The sequence below is a fragment of the Podospora bellae-mahoneyi genome, chromosome 2 (genome assembly GCF_035222275.1).
Source record: "Podospora bellae-mahoneyi strain CBS 112042 chromosome 2, whole genome shotgun sequence".
NCBI lineage: Eukaryota > Fungi > Ascomycota > Sordariomycetes > Sordariales > Podosporaceae > Podospora > Podospora bellae-mahoneyi.
In genome coordinates, this window is record NC_085881.1 from 1,121,914 (window position 1) to 1,146,617 (window position 24,704).

A 24,704-nucleotide genomic window follows, 5' to 3' on the forward strand; every position below is an offset into this window, starting at 1 on the left:
GCTCAGGGTCAACAAACTCATGAGGGGCTGAGAGAAGTTTGCTTCCGCTGTTTCTTGGACAAGGCCCTCAATATATCCATCACAGAGGCCCCGCACCTTATCCTTCCTTGATCACGACTGTGGTCAGCACTGTGAGAGAACTGGCAAGAATCAAGTGATATTTCCTCATGCGCAGAAAAAGAGGCAGTCAGTCAGAACCCGGTGGTCGAGAAGCCCGTTATGGGAGCCGGTATTGTATGGAGCACGACAACAGGTCGACATACAGTCTGTAGGGGCGAGTAAGACGCAGCAACAGGTTGACCTTATCTTGTACGTAGAATATAGCTGGACGCTGAGTTGGGTGGGATCGGAAATGAGAACAGTTGATAGAGCCAGCAGAAACCAGGTCTTGTTGAGGTATCCTCATAAAATGTATACTTGCAGCACGGGTGTTGGCACCTGATGAGAGCGATACGCAATGAATGGGCCATAACTGGAATATAGAGGATAAATCGCTAGTTAATATCCAGAGATTGTACGCTGCCACTGAACAGAATCACACAGCTCAGATCATGACCGGCTATTGTAGTCCAGACAATTCCGCGCACCTGATGGATGGCTCCAGTGCATGCTGCTGCTAGGTATGACAGGTATCAGTTATGGCTAGGCTCGATGCAAACAACTTCTATCACCATTTTCAACTCAACCACGATCATGAGCTCAAGTCTCACCAACCACAATCACACATGTATGAATAGATCGTAACATCGCAGTTCGGACGAATTCCAGAACCCGGCTCGCCAGCTCCCGCTGCAGCGCCTTCCCGCACCGCCCCACTCCAAATCCTCCCTAAAAGAGCTTATCTCCGGGTGACGAGCCAAGGCGGCGGGCTGCTGACGTAGCTGGCCACAGCGGTTCTTCATCTCAGGTGCCGACAGCCTTCATGAGACACCTCGGATTTTGGAACCCGCATCCGGCCGCGTCACTTCTGTTTTTATACAAAACAACAACGATCTGTCATTTTGCTTTATTTGCTTGATATCGCTCTCTTGTCCTTTTTTTTTTGCAGATCGACCTTGAATTTCTGACAATAGCTCCAAGCCATGGACGAGTACTCGGGCGGAACACCGGAAGCTGACCATCTCTGCGTCTTGGTCCATGGGGTATGTCATGTCAATGGCGCATTAGCCTCAAGTCAAATCAGCTGCTAATTTTTGTTGCGCAGCTATGGGGAAACCCAAACCACATGAAAAACGTCGCCAAAGCCCTTCGCGATCAATTTCCCCCAAATAAGCTGCGTATCCTCGTCGCAAAGCGCAACAGCGGCTCCTTTACCTACGATGGGATCGAACTCGGTGGCGAGCGCGTGTGTTTGGAGATCGAGGAGGAGCTGGCGTTGATCAGGAGCAAGGGTGGAAATATCAAGAAGATAAGCATCGCTGGCTACTCGTTAGGTGGACTTGTCGCAAGATATGCCATCGGGCTGCTTCATGCGCGGGGTGTTCTGGATGACCTCGAGTGCAAGGTATGATGGCCAGCCACCTCGATTGATGCAACCGACCCAATGCTAACCTGATCCCTAGAATTTCACAGCTTTCGCGAGCCCTTTCCTGGGAGTACGAGCCCCTTTGCGAGGTTGGTCAGACAGGATATGGAACAGCCTGGGCGCACGAACACTCTGCATGTCTGGGAGGCAACTCTTTGGCATTGACGAATTCCGTGACACGGGCAAGCCTCTTGTTGCTGTTCTCGCAGATCCAAAGTCGATCTTCATGGCCGGTCTGGCCCGATTTCAACGACGCACGCTCTACACCAACATTGTAAATGACAGAAGCGCCGTTCATTACACGACGGGGATCACGAAAACAGATCCATATGTGGACATGTTAAAAATCAAGACCAACCCTTTACCAGGCTACGACGGTGTCATTCTCGATCCAAAGAACCCAGTATCCCCCGCCGCACCCAGAGACCCAGAACCGCTGATGCAATCAGTCGAGAAGTGGGCAAAGCGAGTCCCAATCATCGCGACAATAGTCGTCTTCGTCCCCGTTGCGCTCCTAGCCTTCTTCACCAACGCCGTCATCCAAACAGTCCGCTCGTCTCAGCGTGTAAAACTCCACGAGAGTGGAATGGCTGGTATCAAAATAGAAGGCTACAGAGTCAACCTCTGGATCAAGGAAATGCGCGAAGCTGTCGAGGACACCTACGAGAACATCAATAACTCGCAAAATCAACAATACTTGGGACTGTCGGAGGATGACGATGACAACAGCTCGGAAGATAGGCACCTGCTTTCGCTGGAGAGGAAACAGTCGCACCCGCATTTCCCTACGTTGGCGCTGGCACCGTATCAGTTTTCTGCTATTCAGGCGTTGGATAAGCTTGGGTGGAGAAAGTATCCGGTTTGGATACACAATGCGAGGCATAGTCATGCGGCGATCATTGTGAGGATGGATAAGAAGGGGTTTGAGGAGGGGTGGGTTGTTTTGAGGCATTGGGCGAGGGATGAATTTTTGACTTGAGGAGAAAATACCCAGGTGGAATTTTGAATTGGTTTTTTTGTTTGGGCTATTTACTGGTATAGATAGCGGGAGTTTGAGAGGTAGTATTGTTTTAGCGATGTTTGGAGAAGAGTTGGATATATATTACTTAGAGATTCTTTTGTTGGGTATGTTTTTTATTGTGTCATACCCATCAGTAGAAACCCGCTTCTATTTTCTTGCATGCAAGCCTCTCAGCAATGATCGGGGTGGGGGGGAAGGGGGGTTGGAAGGCTGTTTGCGCAGGAGGTTGTTGGGTTTGTTTACATGAGAGTGTTGTAAGTTGGCACAGATATCACTAAACTAAGAATAAATAATGATTGAAGATGTAATACAGTTTTTCTTGTAGTGATGTTTGTCGAGGCTCAGATGGAGGCCTGAAAATACAGAAGTCGATGCGGTGAATCCTCGAGGAGTCGGGATGACATTAATAATACAACAAGACGAACATCGGTCAGTCTCGGTTAGAGCACCTTTATAAGCATCTTTCTTATCTTGCAATAAAACAAACCGCTTTAATAACCCACCACTAAAGGAACGAATCACGGCGTTATCCCTGAAAAGCTGTCTCAAGGAAGAAATCTGGCCCTTCCCCAATACCCCAAGCATGCATCCTCAGTCTCTAAGCACGCATCAGTCAGGGTCCAGAGCCAGACATACGAAATAAGAGGCGGACCCATGTTCTTCTATTTGGTTATTGCCATAAGTTAATCTGAGAGACAGAACCAGACAAAGTAAGCTTCGGTGTGCCTAGGGGCGGGTGAGCGAGAGACAGAAAGAAGTTTTCATTGAAAATCCCCAACACCACTCCGCACTTCGCTAGGTAAGGTAACGCAGGGTGGATGTGTCTATGGGCAGGTTATCCTGTTTGCCGACCGGTTTATCATATCGAGCACATGCAACCGCAGGTGGTGGAAATGAAGCGCAAGTGGTGATGAAAGTTGGAGTTGCTCCACTTATCTTTAGTGTTTGATAAGGTCGACGTCTAGTTGGGATGAAGACGAGATCGGTCGGAGTTGGGGGATAAAGGTGAGAAAATATGGGGAAGGGAGATGATAAGTGAATATATGGGATGTTGCCCCCGAGCACGTCTCATGACTACCCTTACACCCTTGACGTTGATGGTGGCTTCCAAATTACTGACAAGACAAGGGAAGTACTTGGTTTGAGTTTTTTAAGGGTTATCTTAGTTCGAGAATATCAGTCTCCATAGCTAGAAATAATAGATTTGGAGGAATGAGAGATTAAAGTAAATACTTGTAAGGATGAAAAGTGTTGAGAGGAGGGATTTTGATATAGGTGGTTACATACATTGCGACATCTTCTAGACAGGATCAACACGAAGTCCTCTATACCAAAAAGTGTCCCCAATTTGGATAATTAACGCAACAATGCAGGGTTACTGAAGAGGATTGGCCAACATTTTGTTCAATCTCTCCCAGAATCACTCGAGCAACTGGTCTTATCTTACATAAGTATCAATAAAAAAATCACTAGCTTATGCAGCTTGTGCGACGCTGCCCTGACCAGCGCAAACCACCTGCCGCATAGCATTGCGTTGTTGTCGCATCGGAATTGTGAACTCAACCCCACTCCCCCACCCAGTAAGATTCCCGCTGTTGCAGATCGCCACGTGGGCTTGACGCTAGACCTCTCTGGCACTAGCGCCAGCAAACACTCCGAACCCAACAGCTTGGTGCAGATTTGCGCCACTTTTTCTGGGCCAATCAGAAAACAGCCAAAAAGCACAAGAGCTCCCTCAATTTAACAACCTCAACGCGTCTCCAATTCACCATTGTGGTTGCAACTTGTTCACGGCTTCGACTTGGCAACCCAACCACCACCACCACCACCACCACCAACAACAACAACAACAGTTGTAAAAATGAGGACGTCGCGCGTGGCTAGGGAGACCGCACGGCTCTTTGAGACTGCGGCCTCGACTTCAACACCGCTCCGGCGATCATCCAGAACCTCGACTTTGGCCGCGCGATTCTCTTACAATACCAACGCCAGCCCCAGCGCAGCTATGACAAAGGTCGAAGAAAGCGACGTCGAAGTCGACGATGACGTCAAACTATCCCTTGGTTCAGATATTGAAGATGCGATCACGACAACCAGGGCGGCCAAGCGCCGGCGCACCGCGACCACCGCAGTCACCACACAAACCATCAACTCTTCGTCTCACCGGCGAACCACCAGAGTAAAGGCAGAGCGCACGGCTGTCAAATCTGAAGCCGGCTCCGATTCCGACTTTCTCTCTTCCCTCTCCGACAACGAGGACATCAAGACCGCCATCAAGGAAGAGTCCAAGCCCGTCGTGCCCCGCGGCCGCGCTCGAAAACCAGCCCGCCGAGTCACCTCCCCGTCCGGCACGACCAACATAACCCCACCTTCCGATTGGGAGGAGGTTTACAACCTCGTCAAAGAGATGCGCATCAACGGCCCAGCCGCCAATGCCGCGGTTGATACAATGGGCTGTGAGCGCCTTGCCGACCCCTCCTCTACAGTCAAAGACCGCCGCTTTCACACCCTTGTTGCGTTGATGCTTTCCTCCCAAACCAAGGATACCGTCAATGCTGAAGCAATGAAGCGTCTTCATACCGAACTCCCGCCGTTCGAGCCTGGTGCACCAGCTGGTTTGAACCTCAATAACATGCTCCACTGCCCCCCTGCCGTTCTGAACGAGCTCATTGGCAAAGTCGGCTTTCACAACAACAAGACAAAGTACCTACTTCAAACGGCGCAGATTTTGAAGGACAAGTTCAACGGGGATATCCCACCTACGATTGAGGGGTTGGTGTCACTGCCAGGTGTAGGGCCCAAGATGGCGCACTTGTGCATGAGTGCCGAGAATGGATGGAACAGAGTGGAGGGTATTGGTGTTGATGTTCACGTTCACCGGATCACGAACTACTGGGGGTGGAATGGACCTAAAGAGACCAAGACACCAGAGGAGACGAGAATGGCGCTGCAGAGCTGGTTGCCCAAGGACAAGTGGAAGGAGATCAACTGGTTGTTGGTTGGACTAGGGCAGAGTGTCTGCTTGCCCGTTGGGAGAAGATGTGGAGACTGTGAGGTTGGACTGAAGGGGCTGTGCAAGGCGGCGGATAGGAAGAAGGTGAACGAGGGAAAGAAGAGAAGGGAGGGGATAAAGAAGGAGGAGGAGTTGGTTGAGAAGATTGAGATCAAAGGGGATGATGAGGGTGGAATGGCGGCTAAGAGAGAGCAGCAAAGGGTGGTCAAAATGGAGGTTGTGGATGAGGGGATGCCCCCGCCGCCGAGCGATACCCAACCCGAGCCGACGCCACAACCTGATCCCGAGTCGAACGTTGCCATCCCCTCCGTCGAGCAGGACGTTAAGCCCATCATCAAGGATGAAGAGGATGTTGAGATGGCGCGCAGCGTGCCTGTCAAAACTGACGGCGATGATCTCGATGAAGACATGGTCAAGAAAGAGGAGGAGGATGCCGTCAGAATCGATCAGTCGAGCCACCAACCCGAGGACGTCGAAATGAGCGATAGCCCCGAGGTCAAAGTCGGGATCAAGCCCGAGTCCCTAAGACGTCGTATCCCCGCTGCGATCCCCTCCCGAGGCCAATCTGAAGACCCCCCGTTGGAGGAATCCGATGCCGAAGTCAAGGTCGAGGTAAAGCCCGAACTCCTCACACGCCGAGTCCGCATCCCGGCTCACATACCTTCTAGCCACGAGCCCGAGGTCAAGGTCGAAGTCAAGACTGACTTTGACAGAAGAGTCCGCATTCCGGCTCGTGTTCCCACTGGGAACGAGTGTGATGATGAGCAGGCCGAGGTCAAAACCGAGATTAAGCCTGAACCGTTTTCCCGACGAGCTCGCATCCCTGCCCATATCCCAGAGCGGGAATCATCGCCCGAGGTTAAAGTTGAGGTGAAGACGGAACCTACTCGAAGACGGGCTAGGATTCCGGCGCGTGTTTCTGGGAGAAGTGAGGAGGTAAAGGGCGAGTCTGATGTTAAAGAGGAGGATTCTTAGTATGAGTCTGACTATGACTTTCGGTTTGCCTGTAGCCCCGACTTGGACTCTGATGAAGATGGAGATGAGCAAAAGCCGGTCATCAAAGATGAGGATCTCGGCTTTGATGACGATGAGCAGAAGCCAGTCATCAAGGATGAGGATTCCGACTCGGGCTACGTCTTTGCCGCTCACTTTGAAGAAGAGTTGCCCTCTGTCAAGGATGAGGACTCTGACTCGGGCTATGGATTTGACTCGCTTGATGATGAGATCAATTCAATTAAGGACGAAGACTCTGGTTTTGACGATGGTTTCGACCCGCTCTCTGATGAAGATGTGGTTTCCATCAAGGAAGACTGCGATTACGATTCTGATTTTGAGATTGGGGAGATGTTTAGAGCTGATGCCCTTGCGTCTGACCATGGTTCTGATGATGAGGAGATTAAGGAGGAGGACTCTGACGATGAGATAATGGAGGAAGGCTTCGACTACGACGACCTGATGGATGCCTCGGACGACAGCGAGATAAAATTAGAAGACTCCGACGACGACGACGAGATCAAGGAGGAGGGATCCAGCCGCGAGATCAAAACTGAGGACTCTGACGACGACGAGATAAAGGAGGAAGAGTCTGACAACAACAACAACAACAACAACAACAACACCAACAACGCCCCATCTATCAAGGAAGAATACGACCGCAGCTCCGACTACGGAAACGAGCGGTCTTTCAGAGCGGATGCTCTTGCTTCCGACTACAGCTCTAGCTCTGACGAGGAGGATATCACGTCGGAGTATTCTTCTGACCACGGATTCGACCGAGAAGACGACCTCCTCGACGATCACATTGAAGATGATGGAAACTTCCCAGATCTACCCAACGCGACTGGCTCCCAGTCTAACCCTGCCGATGCCGAAGATGAACACGAACGTACCGTCTTTGAGAATTTAACTGCCAGCAAAGAGGAGGTTCATGGGTTACCCTTCTCATACCATGACCATCGGTTGACCGTGGCGGCCGCAGCCAGGGATCGTTACGATTTTCTCGGGTCTTTCCCAGGGTATTACGAGTTGGACGCGGCGACCTCGGTGAGGATTCGGGGAGACTTGCCCAGATTTCCGTTCTTGGACGGACATGGCGTGCGGCCTCTGTGTGCTGAGGATGACGGGTTGTGGGACGTGCTTGCCGGGGAGGAGGATGACTGGCGGTTTGAGCAGGATGGTTTTATGGGGGGTGATGTGCTTGATGACTCTGTTTGGGATGAGTTTCGTGGGGAGGACGAGGTGTTGAGGTATGAGGAGGAGTATTTGGGGGTGCAGATGGTTGGGAAGTTCGAGGGGGTTTATGTTGAGGATGGGGTCACGGATGCGTTTGGGCTGGGGTGTGAGGGTGGCTAGGGGGATTTTGAGGATGAGGAAGATGAGATTTATTGATTTGTTGTTTGCGAGTTTGTGATATACTGGGGGTAGTCGTGATTTTAAGCGGTTGGGTGTATATCACGAAATACCAAACACAAACCTACTACCCTCGGCATTCAAGAATGGGATACTGTAAATCAATGTCACTGATACTACCGCATCACACAGTTTCGCTTTTAGAAAATAGATTCCACATGCTAGTGATTATTCAAAACGGTAATGAACGTATCGATCTTGCCGAGTAGTCCTGGATATGGCTTACCCCCGGTATCCCCCACCCAGCTTCCTCCCCCTATCTCTCTTCACCGAATCTGACCCGGCAGATAAACAACTCTGAGTTGCTGTTACTGTCGTTGTCTTGTCCCGGACCCACCAACAAGCGGTGTTTATTGTCACCAATCTCGTGTGTAAACAAATACTCGCAAAAACTGTTTACCGTCTGCGAACGCCATGCATCGGCTTGCTGTGCGTGGATCCCGGGCAGCCAGCGAGACCTGACCTCCCGCTAACCATAACAGATGCTCGAGCGTCTCCGCGATTTGACCATCGATTGAAGTGGTGGCAACGTCTTATACCAGCTAAGCAGCTTGGGATGTCCCTTTTTTGATAGCTACCATGTTGGGATCATGGGTCTGAAATTTCATGCTGTTTGCGGTTGGTTGGGAAAGCTGGAAGGAAATGACAACGCTGGGTTTGATGGAAAAGGCATTCGAGACTGCTACCGTAAACGGGACCTGACCTCTGACAAGCGGGCAGTCGACGGGCTTTCGAACGGTCGTCATCGTGGGCGCAAGAGCGACATGGTGTCCGGTGCCACTTTGATCTTCCCTTGGGATCGGTGAGCAGATCAGTGAACGGGGGGAATTCCGAGTATTCTGTTGCGAGCCTTGGCCGCCGCTCTCGCGCCTGCGCGCGCAGGCGAAGCTGTCGTCAACCCCTAATAAGAGTTTGATTAGTCACTGGGAAGATGATACACCAAAAAGTTGTTCTAATCGACAAGTTTGATGTCATAAAGAGAGAGCAAAGCTGGCAGGAATGTGATCATATTACTCGGTATTCTCAAAGTTTATAACAGTACCCCTGTTCCAGTTTACAGCGGGATATCCTTAAATTGATATAGTCTTCGAAGCCCAAGAAGCTTGTTATAAATCATAGACCAAACACTTCTTCATCAGTAACCACAACAGAGGCCGGCACACATAGTCATCACCAAGCAATAACAACAACAAACTACTAAATCTGGATCTTTGTTTGTTGTCAAAATCCAAATATGACTTTCATCTAGGGTCCACGACATCCTCAGTGGATTACCCCCCGACCCACCAGCCCAATCGCCATTGTGACCTCCATGATACGATACCCCAGCTTTTAGTTCCGCATACCCTACATGCGTGGGCCGGTGGGTCACCCAACTACCTATCTAGGCTGACGCTTGCTTGCTTGCGTGGTCATTCCAGGAAAAACAGAGTCATGTTTCCGCAGATACGATATCGGAGCTATTCGGAAAGACGACATCGTGCTCTGTCGTCAACTTGTCGTCATTAGCAACCCTCCAATTTCGTCACCCATGGTGAAAAAGCCACCAACACTATTGGGCATCTAGTTTGTTTTGTTTGTGAATTTTTATTTTATTTGTTGGTTTGGTCAACTCGTCTTCCAAACGAGCCAACGTAAAAAAGGGTGTAATTGTAAATGTCCATCCATTCATAACCATGATTCTCAGCTGCACGCCACCTCTCGGCGCGGCTGCCAAACAGACCCATTTATCCCCCTCCTGTCTTGCGCCGTGACGCCTTGCCAAATTCCGGAAAAGTCAGAAAAAAAATTATGCTCGAGGAGTGGTTTCGTTTTTGCCGGAGCCGCCCTCTTGCCCCCATCTGCAATGGGGGCGATGTGAATCAGAGGTTGTAAGATATATACTGTGTGGCGTTGGGACGATATGCTTGGTGCAAGCCACGTCGAGTCTTGGGTATTCGCAAAGATGAACCTAGGTATCATCATCGCAAAAAAAAAAAACCAAAAAAAAAACAGGCCAAGCTAATTTGGATCACTTTTTCCCTACTACCGGAAAAAAGGACCGGACGGCTTCGCTCTGTGTGATGGACGATGGGCGCATGCTTGCTCGATAGATAACAAGGTCGTAAAGAGGCGAAAAGAAGCGAGCCGAGTCACGACTGCATCATCGGCGGCATTGGACGAACAGGGATGGCCGATCGTCGGTGTCGTCGGGAAGAACAGCGGGAGCGTTTATACACCCCTGATGACTTGGGTTCTTTCTTTGTTGAGCTGCATCGCGTTTTGCTCGAAGGCTTCCTTTTTGCACTGATTGGGGGAGAAGAAGAAGTGTTAGCGAACATGTCTTCTTGTTCCGAGAGCACGTCCGATAACCCCACGAGCCACCACCGAGATGGGTCGAAACTTACATCCTCCAGGCCCTGGCACTTGTGGTCTTCTAGCAGACGGTGGTTGCTGCAATAGTGTCCGCCGCAGAAAGCGCAGTCGCCGGAAATGCGTTGGGCGACAGCCTTGCAGTCGGTGAGCGAGCATCTGACCTTCCTGGGCATGTTGGGCGGTGTTGATTATTGGTCGAGTGTGAATAATGCCAGTGTCGAGTAATGAAAAAAAGAAGAATCGAGGAGAGGGAAACGACTCGGAGGCGGAAAGAGGGAAGGGGGTGGCTGGTTTATAACAAGAGAGAGAGATGGCCTGTCAGACTTGTTGAACAACACACAGATCTCACGTGGTGAAAGTTCGCGAACCAGGGCAGGGGAATGGTGGCTAAACTAGCAGACAAGCGCAATTGGAAATAGTTGGAAACCGTTCGACATGACCAGGCCGAGGACCAAGGACCAAGGACGGACCGTGGTGAATGGTGAGGCAGGCGGGCGGGCAGTGGGCAGCGGGCAGCGAGTGAGCAGCGAGGTACAAGTGACTTGGCCGTCGATGACGGCAAGGGAGGCGAGGCCGGTCCCACCCAATGGATTATGGAAGGCAGGGCGGTGCTTGCGTGGTCGGGTCCGCCGTTTGTAATCCAAGAGATCCACCCACCTGTTCTCCGGAGTTTGATCGCAAGGAGCACAGTCGGAGTCGGTGATGGCAAAGCAACAAGTAATTAGTCACTTGGTTCATGTCCATCACCACCTGTCGCAGACGGGATTTTCCTAGCGAGTGTTGCTTCTAGAGCGCTTAGGTGTTTGTCTAAGCGTGCTGAGCTGTTGATAAGCCCGAGAGAAGACGGTAGCCTCGACTCGAGACTTGTCCCGGCCCGGCGAGAGGTATCGGGTACCTGTGGGACCCTCAAGGTTCCTTGTGATGCAGTGGAACGTACCCGAGCTAGGCCCAAGCCAGCGCATCTCACAAAGACAGCCTCTTCCCCAAGACGTCTCTCTCTCGTCTCTCGATAAAGAAGGTCCGTCCACGCGCCAAATGGCCATGTCCATCGGCCACCGGGAATTGCCAGATCTTCCCTCCCTCGGCTGACAGGTTGGGACCATCATCTTCGTCTCCTTATCTTTCCGAGTGAGCACGGCGTTGCATCCCGCGGAACCAAGCAGCAACAACAACAAACAAGTATCTAAATGTCCAATATCTGAGGCCTTATGTCATGGCATATCGCCTCCCTGCTTGCATTTTGCATCCTACCCCCAGCACCCGGCTATCGTCATGATCCCGGGTTGGGCAGCGGAATGAAATCTCCAATGTTTCACGGCGCGCCGGGCTAGACCACGCAGCACTGCAGTAGCAGCTGCAGCCATCAACCACACACCCAAGGTCACACATGTCCTCTTGTTGATGTTGTACATCTTTTGGGTTGGTAGAAGGCCACTGCGGAAACCGGCCTGGTCACACATCCCGCCCGGAGTCCTGCTCTCGCGGGAACAAACCTCACCGCCAACCACTCACCCACTCAACCCCATATTAGACCCGACCACAGCGTCAACCCCATTTCGAGCTTTTGCCTGCCGTTCCTTTGCCTCCTTTGGATCAGCGAATTTTTCGATGCTCCCATGGTGACTCCAACACCAATAATCTAGTTCTAGGGCCCATCACACAACCCCAGCGAATGACCTCGCACCACGACAGAGCCTAGATTATGGGCTTCGGTTGCAACACCCCAAAACATAACATATGATCAGATATGCCTGTCAGCTCTTTTGATGTCCCCAAGCTCTCAACCTATCTTTTTTTCCTTGCAAAAGATCACCGGTCTCACACAGGCGTCCGTCTCACGCACACTATATCCCATTCTGGATTGTGGCCCCTCCCTTCTCCAAGGATCTAACAGGTCGGGTTGAATTCCGGCGTGCAGGATGCAAGGCCAATCATTTTAGTTTTTTGTTGTAACCAGCATTAACCCAACGGCCTTTTTTGGAGTCGTCCCTTCGGATAATCTACACCCGATCGCAACGACTCGACAGCGGGTAGACGAATCTGTGAACAACTCACATGCAGGTCTCACCTTTTTTTTTCTTTTTTCTGCCTCGTCCACCACGACGACGACGGTTGAGAACATAACAGCATCCCGGGTGTTTCTGTCTTGATGTAGGGGATATTTCACTGCTCATATTTCATCAAACCTCACGGGTTGGGTCTAGACCGTTGTATACCTACCATCCATATCAGATATCATCTTCTCAAAAGCTTACACAAAGGGCCTAGATTGATCTGCCCCATAACCAAGATTTCTTCATCGTCTTACAGAACTTAAATACGAAGCTACCTACCTAGCTGCAAGCCATCAATACGCCAAAGTCTCTTCGGGCCTTCCCTCTCACCCAACTTTATGAGGGGCGGCCCCCCTTCCGGAACGTTACACTACCTAGCCGGACCGGTAACTGTCAAACCGAGTCAGTCAGTCAGCCATGAGGCGAGCGGAAGCTCCGTGATTAAACAAATAAGGGGTCCGTATTTTGTTGAGCAGCACAACCCCCCACGTTCCCACTTACAACAACTTATTAACCTCTCTCACTCACAAACACAAAAAACCCAAGTTGTTTAATCATCTTTTTTTCTTTCTTATTTTGCCCACGAAGTACGAGTACAAGCCAACGCGAACCATCTCTCTTACTCGTCCATAGTGACAACAGCACGAATGCAATCACCCTGCTTCATAACCTCAAATGCCTCATTGATCTCGCCCAGCTTCTTGCGGTGGGTAATAAACTCATCCACCTTGAGCTTGCCATCAAGATAATCCTGCACCAGCCCAGGAAGTTGGGACCGGCCCTTGACACCGCCAAAGGCGCTACCCCTCCACACACGACCAGTGACAAGCTGGAACGCTATAGTTTTGAAAAACCACATGTTAGCCATCTTACATCTTGACCAGTCCCACGGTCATGGGAAGTACAAGACAGGAAAAAAAAAAAAAAAAAAAAAAAAAAAAACACTCACGTCTAGTAGCAATCTCCTGCCCCGCCGCCGCAACCCCAATAATGATACTCTGCCCCCACCCCTTATGACACGCCTCCAACGCCGCCCTCATCACATTCACATTCCCCGTGCAGTCAAACGTGTAGTCGCACCCCCCATCCGTAATCTCAATCAGCTTGTCCACCACGCTCTGCCCCTCGGGCAGCTTGGTCGGGTTCACAAAATCCGTCGCCCCAAACTTCCTCGACCACTCCTCCTTGCTCGGGTTCACATCCACAACAATAATCTTCCCCGCCTTGTTCGCCACCGCGCCCTGAATCACGCTCAAGCCCACACACCCCGCCCCAAAGATGGCAACCGAGCTCCCCTCCTCCACATTCGCCGTGATCCTCGCCGCACCGTAACCCGTCGTGATCCCGCACCCCAACAGGCACGTCCTATCCATCGGCGCATCCTGCTGCACCGCGACAACAGAAATGTCAGCCACGACGGTGTACTGCGAGAAAGTCGACGTCCCCATAAAGTGAAGGATATCCTGCCCCCGTGCCCTGAACCGGGAGGTCCCATCAGGCATGACACCTTTCCCTTGGGTGGCACGGATTTTGCCGCAGAGGTTGGTCTTGCCCGACTTGCAAAACTTGCACTCTTTGCACTCGGGCGTGTAGAGGGCCACGACGTGGTCGCCCGGCTTGACGTTGGTGACGCCCTCGCCGACGGACTCGACGATGCCGGCGCCCTCGTGGCCGAGGATGACGGGGAAGGCGCCCTCGGGGTCTTTGCCTGAGAGGGTGTAGGCGTCTAACGGGGCGTTTTAGCGACCAACCCTGATGAGGAAGAAGGAAGGGAACAACAAACCTGTGTGGCAGACACCGGTGTAGGCGATCTTGATTCTGACCTCGTGGGCTTTGGGCGGTGCGACTTCAACGTCCTCGTAGGAGAGCTCCTGGCCGGGGCCCCAGGCGATGGCCGCCTTGCAGGTGATGGTCTGGTGGCGGGGGGGGCATTGTCAGCGGTGTGCTCTCTTGGGAACAACAACAACAACAACAACGACAACAACAACCGGGGTTATGAGTTGAAGCCTTCATGGTTGAGCGTTGTCGACATGAAGCAAGGGGCTAAGTTGATGATGATGATGATGATGATGATGATGATGATGATGCGGGGTTATAAAGTGATGTCATTTACCTTGCCAGCTGTATCGGACATGTTGACTTGTGTGTGTCTCTTGATATCCTCGACTTTTTGTCTCCGGTTATGAAGATGAAGTGAGAGAGAGAAGGTCCAGACAAGAAAAGTGAAATTTGGGAGCTATGAGCCTCCTTTTGTTTGCCTGATTTCCGAATGGTTAATTGACGTCGGCCGTGTTCCCCCTTTGACCCCGCTTGTCGACGAAGGTGGGGTTATTTATCGCGCTGCGCTGTTATGGAGGGGGAGGGGCGGGATTTGGATTACGGCAAGGAAGCGAAGGGGATTTATCTCTTATTCTTATTCTTTTTTCGATATCAATGATCAATCATTACTGGATAGATCTTGTAGGTGTGTGATTCTTTTTTGTCCTTGAGGAGCTTGGCTTATAGCAGGCTCGGTGATTTCACGGCATCTTTTGTATCTTTCGCCTTTTATTTGGATCACTGCTACAGGAAAAGGTGACGGCTCGGCAGTTCTTTTCGTTTCTGTGCCATTGACTAATAGCAGTCAGTGGTGATGTTATGATAAAGGCCTTCCGATATCAATCGGTGGAGTAGGTGGGTTTTGGTTTTTGACAGCAGAATATCTGTCAAATTGTATGGTGAGAAATTCCCAATTGGGAAAGATTATGGCATTCAACACAGAGTGGCCCTGTCTGAGTTGAATTTGCATTGTTACTTGATGACATCTCTTTGGTGGTGTGGTGTTGTTAGCACCGGACCGGACCGCACTTCAATTCGCCGATTCGGAGGGGGCTTCATTTTCCCGCCAGGGGCAGCAACAGTTTACCGCGCTCGCGCAACGCAAGTTCAAGGTGACGAAAGCACGGATGTAAAAAGTTCTTAAGGCCGGGTTTTATCTTCGGCATGTGACTCTTTTGCTCGCTGTCGAAGAAGATAGGTCTTCTGGGCGAGAATTCAACGGGCATATGGGCTGTTGTGAATCTTCAGAAACGAAGACGGATGGGATTTTCCGGGGCAAAGGGAACCCCCTGAGTTGATCGTGCGGACAACACGTACATATGCAAGGTGGGAAGATCACCGTTGCAGGGTTGGGGGACGCATGAAAATAGGCAGGATTGTGGTGAGGTTATGCTACCTTCTTTGGTTCTATGCTTGGTCGATGATGAATTGCAGCTTTGGCTTTGAGGCATAGGGTTGCCTTCGACCATCACAAGATCAAATGAGCCACACTTCTAAAGATACCTTCCCTTCAGGGCCATTTTAAAATCTTGAACTCAAACTTCATGGCTAAGGTACTTTTGAAGAGAAGTCCAGACTTCATGAACCTCTCCCACGTGTAATAAAGTGGACCCAGCTCACCTGTCACCATTCTTGCAGCTTACCACCAGCATCTGCTTATCTCATCACCCCTCAACCTGACTTCACCACCTCACTTTTAGTCTCACTCAAACACAACCGAACAATTCAGACCCTTATTCTCAACATCCATTCAGCCCTACAACAGTAACAAACCCCCCAACGCAGCAAAATGAGCGGCCAATCCCCCCCCTCCCCCCTCCCAACCTACGTCTACAAGATCATCCCCTCCGCCCCGCCCTCCCCGATCCCCGATTTTTATCCGCTCTCGGATCTCGACCGGCAAGACGGGTTCGTGCACCTGAGCACCGCACGGCAGGTCAGTGTTTATCTAGTGCCCGTTTTGTCCTAGTTCCTCGCCTCCTCACCTTACCACCACCTCTTACTTGTGTCAATCATATCCATTTGACGTACATATCCCCTTCCCCTCAACATGACATAATCTTTCTGCTGTGCTAACACAGCCCCCAAGGTCCCCATCACCTCCTCCCTCTTCTTCACCTCATTCAAGTCCTTCCACATCCTCAAACTCCGCCTCTCCAACTTCCCCCAAGAAAGCGTAAAATGGGACGAAGTCCCCGGCACCAACGGCTGCCCCCATCTCTACGGCAACTTTGGCGCCAAGGACGTTGTTGACAGCAAAGAATTTGTCCGGGGAGATGACCAAACCTGGGAGGATGTCTTGAGGGGTGATAGCTGGCTCGAATAGAGCTCTTAGATCACATACACTCAACAAATATCAAACCCTCTTCCGCCCCCAAATAGTTCATAAAAAATCAACGCTCTCATTGAAACTCATCTAAACCCAAACCCAAACCCAAACCCAAAACTCCATTCCCCTTGTCACCGTACACCCTCTACCTCGTCCCCCTGGCCCCAACCGGCGCCCCCGTCCTCCTCCTCGCCAAACTCCGTCCCATAGCATCCCTCACCATCGGATCACTCCTAATAGTATTATGCACCAACCACTCCCTCACCCGCCTCCACACCTCCCCCATCCCCTTCTCATCCCCCGCAAACGGCGCCAGTTCCAACTGCAACAAATTCGTCGCATCCGTATCCAACCTCCTGACCGTCCCCTCCAACCTCTCAAGCCCCTTCCTCAACTCCTGCTCCTCATTCCCCGTCCCCGTCCCACCCCTTCCCACAACAATGTTCCCACTCGTCGTATCAGCCGTCAGCAACGGACCAATCTGCGAAAAGGCCAGATACAGCGTCAACGCCAACTTCTTGGCCAGCGTAATCGCCTGAAACTGCAAATACGGCTGCCGGCCAGGAAACCAAGTAACAAAAGGGTTAATAAACATTGTCAGCAAAACCGGCGGGTACGGTCTCGTGACGGCATGGCTCTCAAACAAAAACAGCAGCGCCAGCACCAACCACCTCTCAAACTTTCCCCAGTCCAGATACCCCAGCAACCCAAACCCGTACATCGACAGCGCCGCCAGCGTGTAGTACGGCACGATCCCCTTGAAGCCCCTGTACACATAATCTGCCACGCTGCTGCAATGCTGCCACCCCGTCACCGCCTCCGGCCCAAACCGATCGTAAGCAAACCTCTTGGCCCCGTTCGTCAACGTATCCTGCGCCAGCTGCAGGTGCACAAAGTAGGTATTCGCATCGTCGGCAGCGATCTTGCTGTCTTTGATCTTGTCTGGATGGAAGTGCGCCGCCAGTCTCCGGAAGCGGGATTTGATCTCCTTCTCTGTGGCTGTCAAGGGGACTCCAAGGGAGGAGTAAAATGAGGGGGTGGATTGTATGTCATGATCGGCTTCGTAGATGGTATACAACAAATAAACCGTGACGACGGCAATGTGGATTTTGCGACGGTGTTCGGCCCATCGGGGGGTTCCCGGCGTGGGGTGGGGGTCGCCGGCGCGGATGAGGATGCTGTAGAGGATTGTTTGCGTCCAGCCTGTTACCAGCTACGAGAGTGCGTTAGCTAGGAGAGCAACATACCCATTTCTACCCGCAAAACACAGAAAAAGGACTACCCGGGTCGATTGGTGATGACACTTGTAGAGTACAAGTGGCATCACCCAGCAATACAGGTCTTGCAAGTGAAGGGTGTGAAGCGGGTATGAAGGGGACCTACGTTGGGGAGGAAGCTCCATGCTATCAAAGAGAGAAAGCCGGACATGGTTAGGTGGTGGTAGCAATGCCAGAGAGCAATTCAGGCGGTAGGAATAAATGTGAAAGAAATGCTGCTACCGTGTCATAATCTTTCATCTGCGCAAACAAAAGTGTTTGGTGGTATTGCGGGAGAAGTGAATGGAATGCGACCCAACCCTCGAAATGATGTCGCGTTACAAAAGAGCTTCTGCAAGCTGGCTGCAATTGGAAGTGTGGAGCACGGACCACCCTGGCCATCAAGGTTGCCACATGGCCGGCAGGCAGCTCAATATGAATCAAAACAACGGACAGGAGAAATCACCAAATCTCGAAGTAAAAGCTCAACAATTGGGATGGGGAAGAAAGAGCCAAAAGCTCACCGGCCAACTCTTAGAGGTGAGCCGGCTATGAAACGCTCGGTAGGGGGTTTCAATATTCCTTGAAGGCCATCTCGAAAGACAGGGCCTCACTGAAGAATCGAACTCAGGTGTCCACGGAGCAGTGTTTTCACACCGGGCATTGTTCGTTGCCTGATCTGGGTGCGCTTACATCTTACCTGCTGAGCCATCTGACCTTTCCAGTTACCAAATGAGTGCATAGGCACTTGGTGGAAGGAGCACGGTTGACCTAATATATAGACCATGGTTGTAAGAGTATTATATTAACACAAATGCCTGCCCTTCCCAGCTCCCTTTTCCAGTCTCCTGTTGCCATATATACCAGACACACATTGCCGCCCCACATACCCTACAATAAATAAAAAGAAAAAAGTATGCAAAACTAAAGCGCTCGACGAAAACAACCATGGCCAAACACAGCTAGCTGCAAGTCGCAAAAAAACGCTCTCCAAAAGCACATACTAGAATGTTCAAGAAAAAAAGGTTCCTAAAAGTATCGCCCGCTCAATCAACCCCATCATCATCATCCTCCCTATCATACTCCCTCCTCGGCGTACTCGCACCACTGCCCATCCCCCCCCGCCTCGGTGAACTCGTCCCACTTCCTCCCTGTCCTAGTCTGGGACTGCTAATCAGCAACGGACTCCTCGCCCCGGCACCCCACCGCCCATTAGTCACCACATTCATCGCTATCCTCTCCTTCCTCGCCCTAATCTCCTCCTTTTTCACCTGTTCAGTCTGCTCCTCTTCATCAATCTCGTTATCAATCTCCTCCAGCTCATCCTCCACCGTCCGCCCGGCGGGACTTAACCTCCTCAGATTAACATCCTGCTGCCCAGCTCCAAGCCCGGGGCTGGCGGGATCGTCCACATAGAGGTTGGGATCGCGGCCCAGTATCCTGTCGGCTTTGCTTTGCGCCTTTCTGTGACCAGGAGAAGGCAAAGGTGACGGAACTCTGCTGGCCGGTCTGGAAGGCTGTAAATAATGTCTCCCTGCTCCGCCATCCACTCTCACCATGGGCGGTTGAGGATCAGGCTCAGGGTAATCCGAATCAGCCCCCCAGCCTGCCACCCGCTCTCTTTCCCGTTGCTGTTCCCGCTCTCTTGCGATCCTGTCTCTCGCCTCAAGCCACTCGGGACTGGGCTCCCAGCTCCAGCCATCGCCAGTCGTGTTGCAGATTGGAATCGGCCATAATAGCGGGACAGGGCCAAACAAATGAAGCAGGTTCCTCTTGGCGCCGAGGTCGAAAGCATTGGGAAGTTTGGTTGCATCCTGCTCGTCCATGAATTCTTCATAGCGCTTGCGGGCCCGGTACTGCTCCATTTCAGAGGGTGTAAATCTCCTCGAGCCAGCTTGCAACTCGGGGTTGACGGAGGGATGCGAGGGTTCTTGACGAAGTTCCTCGCCTTCTTCAGGCCGAGTGACACCCGGAATTGCGTTTTGATGAATATCGAGGAGTTGTTGACCGTAAGAAGGGAGCTGGACGCCTTGACCGGGAGTGTGTTGGTTGATGTAGGTCCTGTGCATGGATTCCCTGAGAGGGGTCAAATATCTAGTTTTCTCCAAGCACTCGATGGTTGTTTGGCCTCTGGTAGCGAGATAGATATGCCACCCTGTGAATGCCCCGACTACAATGCCGATGATACCGGCAACGATGGCAAGGCAGATGTAGTTAACTGGCATGAGATTCTCGACGTAAGTAGTGTTGGCGAAGATCTCTTCCCAGACCCAGCTGGCGGAGCCAAGGAAGGCGTATAGAGAGAAAATCGTGGTATAGATGAGAAAAAGGAGGAAGGCCTTGTGGTTTCGAAGACCGATGCAGGTTGCTAGCCAGGGGCAGTGATGGTCCATCTTGAGGACACACCGGCGGCAGGTGGAGCAATGATGGGCGCGGTCGGGCTTCCGAGCCTGGCATTTCTTGCAGAAACGGAGCTCGCCATTGGACTTGACGGTGTATGATGTGGCCGAAGGGGCGGCGTGGGTCGGTAGCGTGCTGTAGCCATGATCGTTCGTCGTGCTTCCCGGTGGTGTAAATACGGCAGTGGTGTAGCACCAGTTGAGCATGGCGTAGAGGGCAAAGCCAACAAGTTTATAAGTGGTACCTATCGGTAAGGCGAGACTCGTCAGTGTGGTTGGGTGACATCGAGGTAACAAGCAACATACCCAGCCATTCCACCCTCGATGGCACAGAGCAGAGATCCCACAACACATAGACGGCCCAAGTTGTTATCCCATACACGAATGCCAAGGGAAAATACGTGGCGCAAGTGCAACATGTGCGCTCAATCTTTCTCGCCCACCGGCGAGCGCTTCCCATGTTTTCTGTCGAGGATTCGCAATCGTGGGATGGTGCTTCGAGAATAGGGGGAAACTGTCTGGTCGCGGAACGAGCAACTGGAAGGATCGGGGAGGGTGATGGCGGAGGGGATCTGGATAACGGCGTTGCATCCATCAGTTGTCGGTACAATCGGGGCACCGTGAATTATGGATTCATCGCTGGTGGTTCGAGTGGTGGACTTGTCGAGAAAAAGAACAAGGGGCAAGGCGGCTGGCTGTCAGTTTAGTGTTTGAAGTTGATGGCGACGGCAATTACAGGGGTCTCTCGCCTTGTGTTGCTGCCAGCCTCAGCCTCAAACACACTGAGCCAATGGGGTCCCCGTGTCACTGACAGCCCGGGACAACGCTCGGGCCGCATGAACGGTTTGGCCCCTGATTTCCGGCTTCATGGGACCGTTGAAGACTTCTATATAGAATTCTGCTTGCTACAGACATGTATTGACGATTGTACTTTGGTTTTGACTACTACATTACTCTCAAGAATATGCTGATCATTGTGGTTTGGCAAGAGAAGACCTATCTGTCAATTGAATATCGAAACCTGGACTACGCTGTGACTGGCCAATTCTGTCCAGAGGCGCTCTTGGTATCTTAGACTGAGGGTATGCTTTAGCATCGAGCATAGTTTTGAACTACTACAGATATCCATGATCAATATGAAGAGATGCCGGGAACATAAAGTCAGGATCTTCCGGGTAGCCTCACCTCGCTCAGCATATCCGCCCCCCAGTAATGCTGCAAGTCAAGAGATTGAAGCGAAAAAGCATGCCATTGGGTATCACCAGCTCAGACATGCAGTTGTTTCTGCGTTGTGGCATGGCGGTGAAGCTCTTCCGGCCAGTGCCAGCTGAAGTTCGGCGGAAATGCACTTGGCAGATTCGCTGTCACATGCAACTACTGACGACATTGCTGGGATGGTGGATATGCAGGAAATGAAAAGCCGTCTAGGGGCTAGCTGCATAGGCACGGTACCTTGCGTAAATCCTCCGTAGATGACGGAAGCTCTTCTCCATGTACATAAAACCAGGCATTTAAACACGCCTCTACAAGACTCCCAAAAGCTCGGGTTTTCCGCTCTTGCATGCCGTATCAGACCAACCGTTCATCCCCCGGTAACGAATCACGCAATCAGATCGCACCCAGCCCGTGTTCAAGCTCACTGAGCCTGCAGCCACATCGGGACACGTGAAGATAACGGGCCAGTGGAGAAGGGCCAAGGCAAGTGAGAGAGCCAAGACAGCGCCTAGATCTGCGACCACCGTGGACAGGGAAGGGGAAAAAAAAAGCTCGATAAGATCCATCTCGTCGCCAAATCCTGGCCGCTATTTTTCTCGTGCCGGATAAAACCCCATCGCCATCGTCTGATTTGCCAGACGCCCAAAAGAAATCCCAGATGGGTCGTGAATCTAGAGCCTTTACAGCAGGACACCACAATAACGGACCCATCCCTCCTCCTCCAGCAGGTGCCTAGCACCACCACACGCCTCGAACCACACAACTCCCCATCTGCCTTTCCCCCTCTCCTCCCCCTCCCCCTCCTCCTGCGCACCATTTTCGAGCCTGCCATTCCGCCGTTCGATCGACACTCGTCCCGCGACAAGCTCACGATATTCGATCGATCGATCTGTCTCGAATACGCATCTAGAAACAAACACTCGCTTGGCAAGCTCCCCGAGACCACCATCGACGTCCTCTCTCGCCCTCGCTGGTAGCCCCGCTACCTTGCACGTCGCACGACGCCTTTTGAGCCACCAAGCACCTATATTCCTTTTAAAGTGCACTCCTAGTGGGGAGGGGCACTGCGGGGGAAGAACACTCGCCCGCCGCAAACATGTGGTGGCTCATCAACGCCTGTTCGAGTGCCATTTTCCTGTTCAGCATCGTCCTCTCGATACCAATCGCTTTCGATGTCGGGGGCCGTGATGCTGGCCTGGCTTATTCGCTATCACTTTTCCTTTTCTACATTTTCTACAGTACCAGCAAGCTTATAACGCCAGAGAAGTCTCGGATACGCTGGTTCTTGAAGAGTCTGGTTGGGTTATCACAATGGATTGTTATACCCGCATTGTTGATTTGGGCTCTCAACCGTTTCTCGGTCGATGCCGATAGTGCCAACTGGGTGTCACGTACGTTTGCCCACGTTACAGGGCACCACAAGAGTTGGAGAGAGTGGTTTTGGGGGTCTGAAGGCTTTGTGGAAAACGTTGCGTTAGGCTCTTGGGACAATACCTTGAGTTATTCGAGCCCTGTTTTCCAACTTCTCGAGGGCTTCTGCAGCTTGTTGGTGATCCAGGCTGCTGGTCAGATTGCGAGATGGCTGGTCAACCGGGGAAGAAGTGACACCTGGGTGGCACGTATTTTCCTCACTCCCACGCTGTTCTGTGCTCATGCTGACATTAACCCCTCAGATCACGCTCCTGATAATATCAGGTGCCATCAGCTCCATGGCCATTTACTTCTTATGGCGTGTCATGTGCTTCCCACAAATCGGCAACTTCGATGCCACGCTCATCGGCGTTGCCATGACCTCAGCCTTCTTCCTCTGCGGTTTTGGCATTGCCAGCGGCCGAGGGAATCCGATCGAGTCTTCCCTTCTTTTTGCGTACACGGTTCTCTGTGTCTATCAGATTTTCACCGATTATCAGCCCTCGCCCGAGGCTGCCGCCGCAGCGGAAGCTGCCGCTGCTGCGCAGCCGGATTTTCCGCCTCTGCCGCCCATCCTCATGGCCTCCTACACCACTCTGATCCACATGCTCAGCAGCCTTCCGTCGGCTTTTGGTTTATCATTCCAGTTTCTTTACGCGGCATTCCAAACCATCACCCCTAGCGTCATCATCTCGCTGACATATCGCACCATCGTTTTTTATTGCGCTACGAGAATTATTCCGGCTGTTAGAGAGTTGGGTGCTCAGGCTATTATGGAAGAGCCCACGCTCGACGAAAGCGATGGCGCCAACCGTGTTCTTGGTTTTCTCAGCTGGTTTTCGCCTTCTATTCTGATTGCGGTATACACCAGTTTGCTCCTGCAGCACTTTACTATTGCCGATGGCGACGAGCTCGGCTGGACTCTCCGGGCCGGCGATGCTGGTGGCAGTACTTGGCGGTGGATCAACTTGACGGCCACCATGGGACTTTATGCCATCGAGTTGTACCTCGGTGGTGATGGTGACGGTGGCGCGCACTGGAAGACGGACTGAAGAAGTTTTCCCGAGAGAACATTAGCAGGGGGCCGGGGAGGTCAACGGCATGCCAATCCATGGGGCCATCCGCAGCATGGCCGATTGGAAGGGCTGTATTGAAACTCAAGCTGGATGACAATGTCCCAGCCAAACGGGATTCCTCGCCGGATACTAATCGGCGTCGAAAAGGAATTCAAAACGGGGAAAGCTATCAGAAGATCAAGGAACAGGGCTACTAAAAACCAAGGATACTAAAGGAAAAGGGGGGACAAGAGGAGGAAGGCAAGATACCCAATGGCTAGGAAGCGCAGGTTATGGAAAGGTGATGCAAAACATATCACCAGTAGAAGAAAGATAAGCATGCAAGTCATTAACAAGATTGACTTGGCAGGACCGCTTGCACGTTCCTCACGCACAACATACGCTTTTTTCATTTTTTTTTTCTTCATGACTTTGGCTCCTTTCAATATTGTATTCATAGTAAACAAACCAAACGGGCAACGTGGATGAGAACAGGGGATTGAGAGTCGGAAGCAACGTCTGGCTGGCTTAGGGGGCATCATGTTGCAACATCGTACAATCATACAGCGAATGGCGTTGGTGTCGTTTTATTTTCGTTTTCTTGGACTATGACCTGGGGCCGGAACTGGGACTGGAATTTGGTTGGCTGGCCGGAGCATGTATCATTTGAATTTCCATATGTCTAAGCACAACTATCAGAGCCTGCCTTTCGATCATAATCTACCGCATAACCCCTTCTACATGTTACAAAATTCTTGCAGCATGGCATTTCTACAGTAACACAACATAAAAGAGACCCAGTATCATTAGAAAGAAAATGCATCATGTATTATTCGCTAACCCCC

At 51.6% G+C, this 24,704-nt stretch overlaps 8 protein-coding genes across 8 annotated transcripts; 4 read left to right on the forward strand and 4 right to left on the reverse strand.

Annotated features, from left to right (window-relative positions):
- The first annotated feature begins 888 nt into the window (after nucleotides 1-888).
- Nucleotides 889-2,732, forward strand: QC761_202160 (uncharacterized protein). The gene is made up of 3 exons (XM_062875945.1): nucleotides 889-1,142; nucleotides 1,205-1,504; nucleotides 1,563-2,732. The coding sequence occupies exons 1-3, from the start codon at nucleotides 1,083-1,085 to the stop codon at nucleotides 2,502-2,504; spliced, it is 1,302 nt and encodes a 433-aa protein (XP_062734495.1). The 5' UTR covers nucleotides 889-1,082; the 3' UTR covers nucleotides 2,505-2,732.
- Nucleotides 2,733-4,407: 1,675 nt separating this feature from the next.
- On the forward strand, nucleotides 4,408-7,911 carry NTH1_1 (alpha,alpha-trehalase nth1; the record flags this gene model as incomplete). Its single annotated transcript, XM_062872295.1, has 2 exons — nucleotides 4,408-6,533; nucleotides 6,570-7,911. The coding sequence occupies 2 exons, from the start codon at nucleotides 4,408-4,410 to the stop codon at nucleotides 7,909-7,911; spliced, it is 3,468 nt and encodes a 1,155-aa protein (XP_062734496.1).
- A 1,616-nt stretch (nucleotides 7,912-9,527) lies between these two features.
- On the reverse strand, nucleotides 9,528-11,296 carry QC761_202180 (uncharacterized protein). The gene is made up of 2 exons (XM_062875946.1): nucleotides 10,356-11,296; nucleotides 9,528-10,254 (listed from the first exon to the last, which is right to left on the reverse strand). The coding sequence occupies exons 1-2, from the start codon at nucleotides 10,494-10,496 to the stop codon at nucleotides 10,180-10,182; spliced, it is 216 nt and encodes a 71-aa protein (XP_062734497.1). The 5' UTR covers nucleotides 10,497-11,296; the 3' UTR covers nucleotides 9,528-10,179.
- A 1,626-nt stretch (nucleotides 11,297-12,922) lies between these two features.
- FDH1_1 (formate dehydrogenase (NAD+)) lies at nucleotides 12,923-15,375 on the reverse strand. The gene is made up of 4 exons (XM_062875947.1): nucleotides 14,491-15,375; nucleotides 14,161-14,290; nucleotides 13,327-14,103; nucleotides 12,923-13,214 (listed from the first exon to the last, which is right to left on the reverse strand). Exons 1-4 carry the CDS (start codon nucleotides 14,509-14,511, stop codon nucleotides 12,997-12,999), a joined length of 1,146 nt encoding a protein of 381 aa, XP_062734498.1. The 5' UTR covers nucleotides 14,512-15,375; the 3' UTR covers nucleotides 12,923-12,996.
- A 56-nt stretch (nucleotides 15,376-15,431) lies between these two features.
- Nucleotides 15,432-18,340, reverse strand: QC761_202200 (uncharacterized protein). The gene is made up of 2 exons (XM_062875949.1): nucleotides 17,908-18,340; nucleotides 15,432-17,737 (listed from the first exon to the last, which is right to left on the reverse strand). The coding sequence occupies exons 1-2, from the start codon at nucleotides 17,950-17,952 to the stop codon at nucleotides 16,670-16,672; spliced, it is 1,113 nt and encodes a 370-aa protein (XP_062734499.1). The 5' UTR covers nucleotides 17,953-18,340; the 3' UTR covers nucleotides 15,432-16,669.
- QC761_202198 (uncharacterized protein) lies at nucleotides 15,631-16,680 on the forward strand. Its single transcript, XM_062875948.1, has 3 exons — nucleotides 15,631-15,748; nucleotides 15,834-16,131; nucleotides 16,285-16,680. The coding sequence occupies exons 2-3, from the start codon at nucleotides 15,985-15,987 to the stop codon at nucleotides 16,519-16,521; spliced, it is 384 nt and encodes a 127-aa protein (XP_062734500.1). The 5' UTR covers nucleotides 15,631-15,748; nucleotides 15,834-15,984; the 3' UTR covers nucleotides 16,522-16,680.
- Nucleotides 18,341-18,533: 193 nt separating the features above from the next.
- Nucleotides 18,534-21,477, reverse strand: PFA3 (palmitoyltransferase for Vac8p). Its single transcript, XM_062875950.1, has 3 exons — nucleotides 21,365-21,477; nucleotides 20,486-21,291; nucleotides 18,534-20,424 (listed from the first exon to the last, which is right to left on the reverse strand). The coding sequence occupies exons 2-3, from the start codon at nucleotides 20,772-20,774 to the stop codon at nucleotides 18,827-18,829; spliced, it is 1,887 nt and encodes a 628-aa protein (XP_062734501.1). The 5' UTR covers nucleotides 20,775-21,291; nucleotides 21,365-21,477; the 3' UTR covers nucleotides 18,534-18,826.
- A 704-nt stretch (nucleotides 21,478-22,181) lies between these two features.
- QC761_202220 (uncharacterized protein) lies at nucleotides 22,182-24,658 on the forward strand. Its single transcript, XM_062875951.1, has 2 exons — nucleotides 22,182-23,006; nucleotides 23,068-24,658. Exons 1-2 carry the CDS (start codon nucleotides 22,491-22,493, stop codon nucleotides 23,854-23,856), a joined length of 1,305 nt encoding a protein of 434 aa, XP_062734502.1. The 5' UTR covers nucleotides 22,182-22,490; the 3' UTR covers nucleotides 23,857-24,658.
- Nucleotides 24,659-24,704: the final 46 nt, after the last annotated feature.

What these genes read in the sequence shown, in the direction of transcription:
- QC761_202160 (XM_062875945.1), top strand. Translation starts at nt 1,083, where the DNA reads ATGGACGAGTACTCGGGCGGAACACCGGAAGCTGACCATCTCTGCGTC. An exon ending in TCTGCGTCTTGGTCCATGGG is followed by an intron (nt 1,143 to 1,204) that starts GTATGTCATGTC and finishes TTTGTTGCGCAG; the next exon opens with CTATGGGGAAACCCAAACCA. An exon ending in TGGATGACCTCGAGTGCAAG is followed by an intron (nt 1,505 to 1,562) that starts GTATGATGGCCA and finishes CCTGATCCCTAG; the next exon opens with AATTTCACAGCTTTCGCGAG.
- QC761_202180 (XM_062875946.1), bottom strand. Translation starts at nt 10,496, where the DNA reads ATGCCCAGGAAGGTCAGATGCTCGCTCACCGACTGCAAGGCTGTCGCC. An exon ending in AGTGCCAGGGCCTGGAGGAT is followed by an intron (nt 10,255 to 10,355) that starts GTAAGTTTCGAC and finishes TCCCCCAATCAG; the next exon opens with TGCAAAAAGGAAGCCTTCGA.
- FDH1_1 (XM_062875947.1), bottom strand. Translation starts at nt 14,511, where the DNA reads ATGTCCGATACAGCTGGCAAG. An exon ending in TGTCCGATACAGCTGGCAAG is followed by an intron (nt 14,291 to 14,490) that starts GTAAATGACATC and finishes CCCCGCCACCAG; the next exon opens with ACCATCACCTGCAAGGCGGC. An exon ending in CACCGGTGTCTGCCACACAG is followed by an intron (nt 14,104 to 14,160) that starts GTTTGTTGTTCC and finishes ACGCCCCGTTAG; the next exon opens with ACGCCTACACCCTCTCAGGC.
- QC761_202198 (XM_062875948.1), top strand. Translation starts at nt 15,985, where the DNA reads ATGAGCGGCCAATCCCCCCCCTCCCCCCTCCCAACCTACGTCTACAAG. An exon ending in ACCTGAGCACCGCACGGCAG is followed by an intron (nt 16,132 to 16,284) that starts GTCAGTGTTTAT and finishes ACAGCCCCCAAG; the next exon opens with GTCCCCATCACCTCCTCCCT.
- QC761_202200 (XM_062875949.1), bottom strand. Translation starts at nt 17,952, where the DNA reads ATGTCCGGCTTTCTCTCTTTGATAGCATGGAGCTTCCTCCCCAAC. An exon ending in CATGGAGCTTCCTCCCCAAC is followed by an intron (nt 17,738 to 17,907) that starts GTAGGTCCCCTT and finishes GCACTCTCGTAG; the next exon opens with CTGGTAACAGGCTGGACGCA.
- PFA3 (XM_062875950.1), bottom strand. Translation starts at nt 20,774, where the DNA reads ATGGATGCAACGCCGTTATCCAGATCCCCTCCGCCATCACCCTCCCCG. An exon ending in ATCGAGGGTGGAATGGCTGG is followed by an intron (nt 20,425 to 20,485) that starts GTATGTTGCTTG and finishes CCTTACCGATAG; the next exon opens with GTACCACTTATAAACTTGTT.
- QC761_202220 (XM_062875951.1), top strand. Translation starts at nt 22,491, where the DNA reads ATGTGGTGGCTCATCAACGCCTGTTCGAGTGCCATTTTCCTGTTCAGC. An exon ending in GGGGAAGAAGTGACACCTGG is followed by an intron (nt 23,007 to 23,067) that starts GTGGCACGTATT and finishes TTAACCCCTCAG; the next exon opens with ATCACGCTCCTGATAATATC.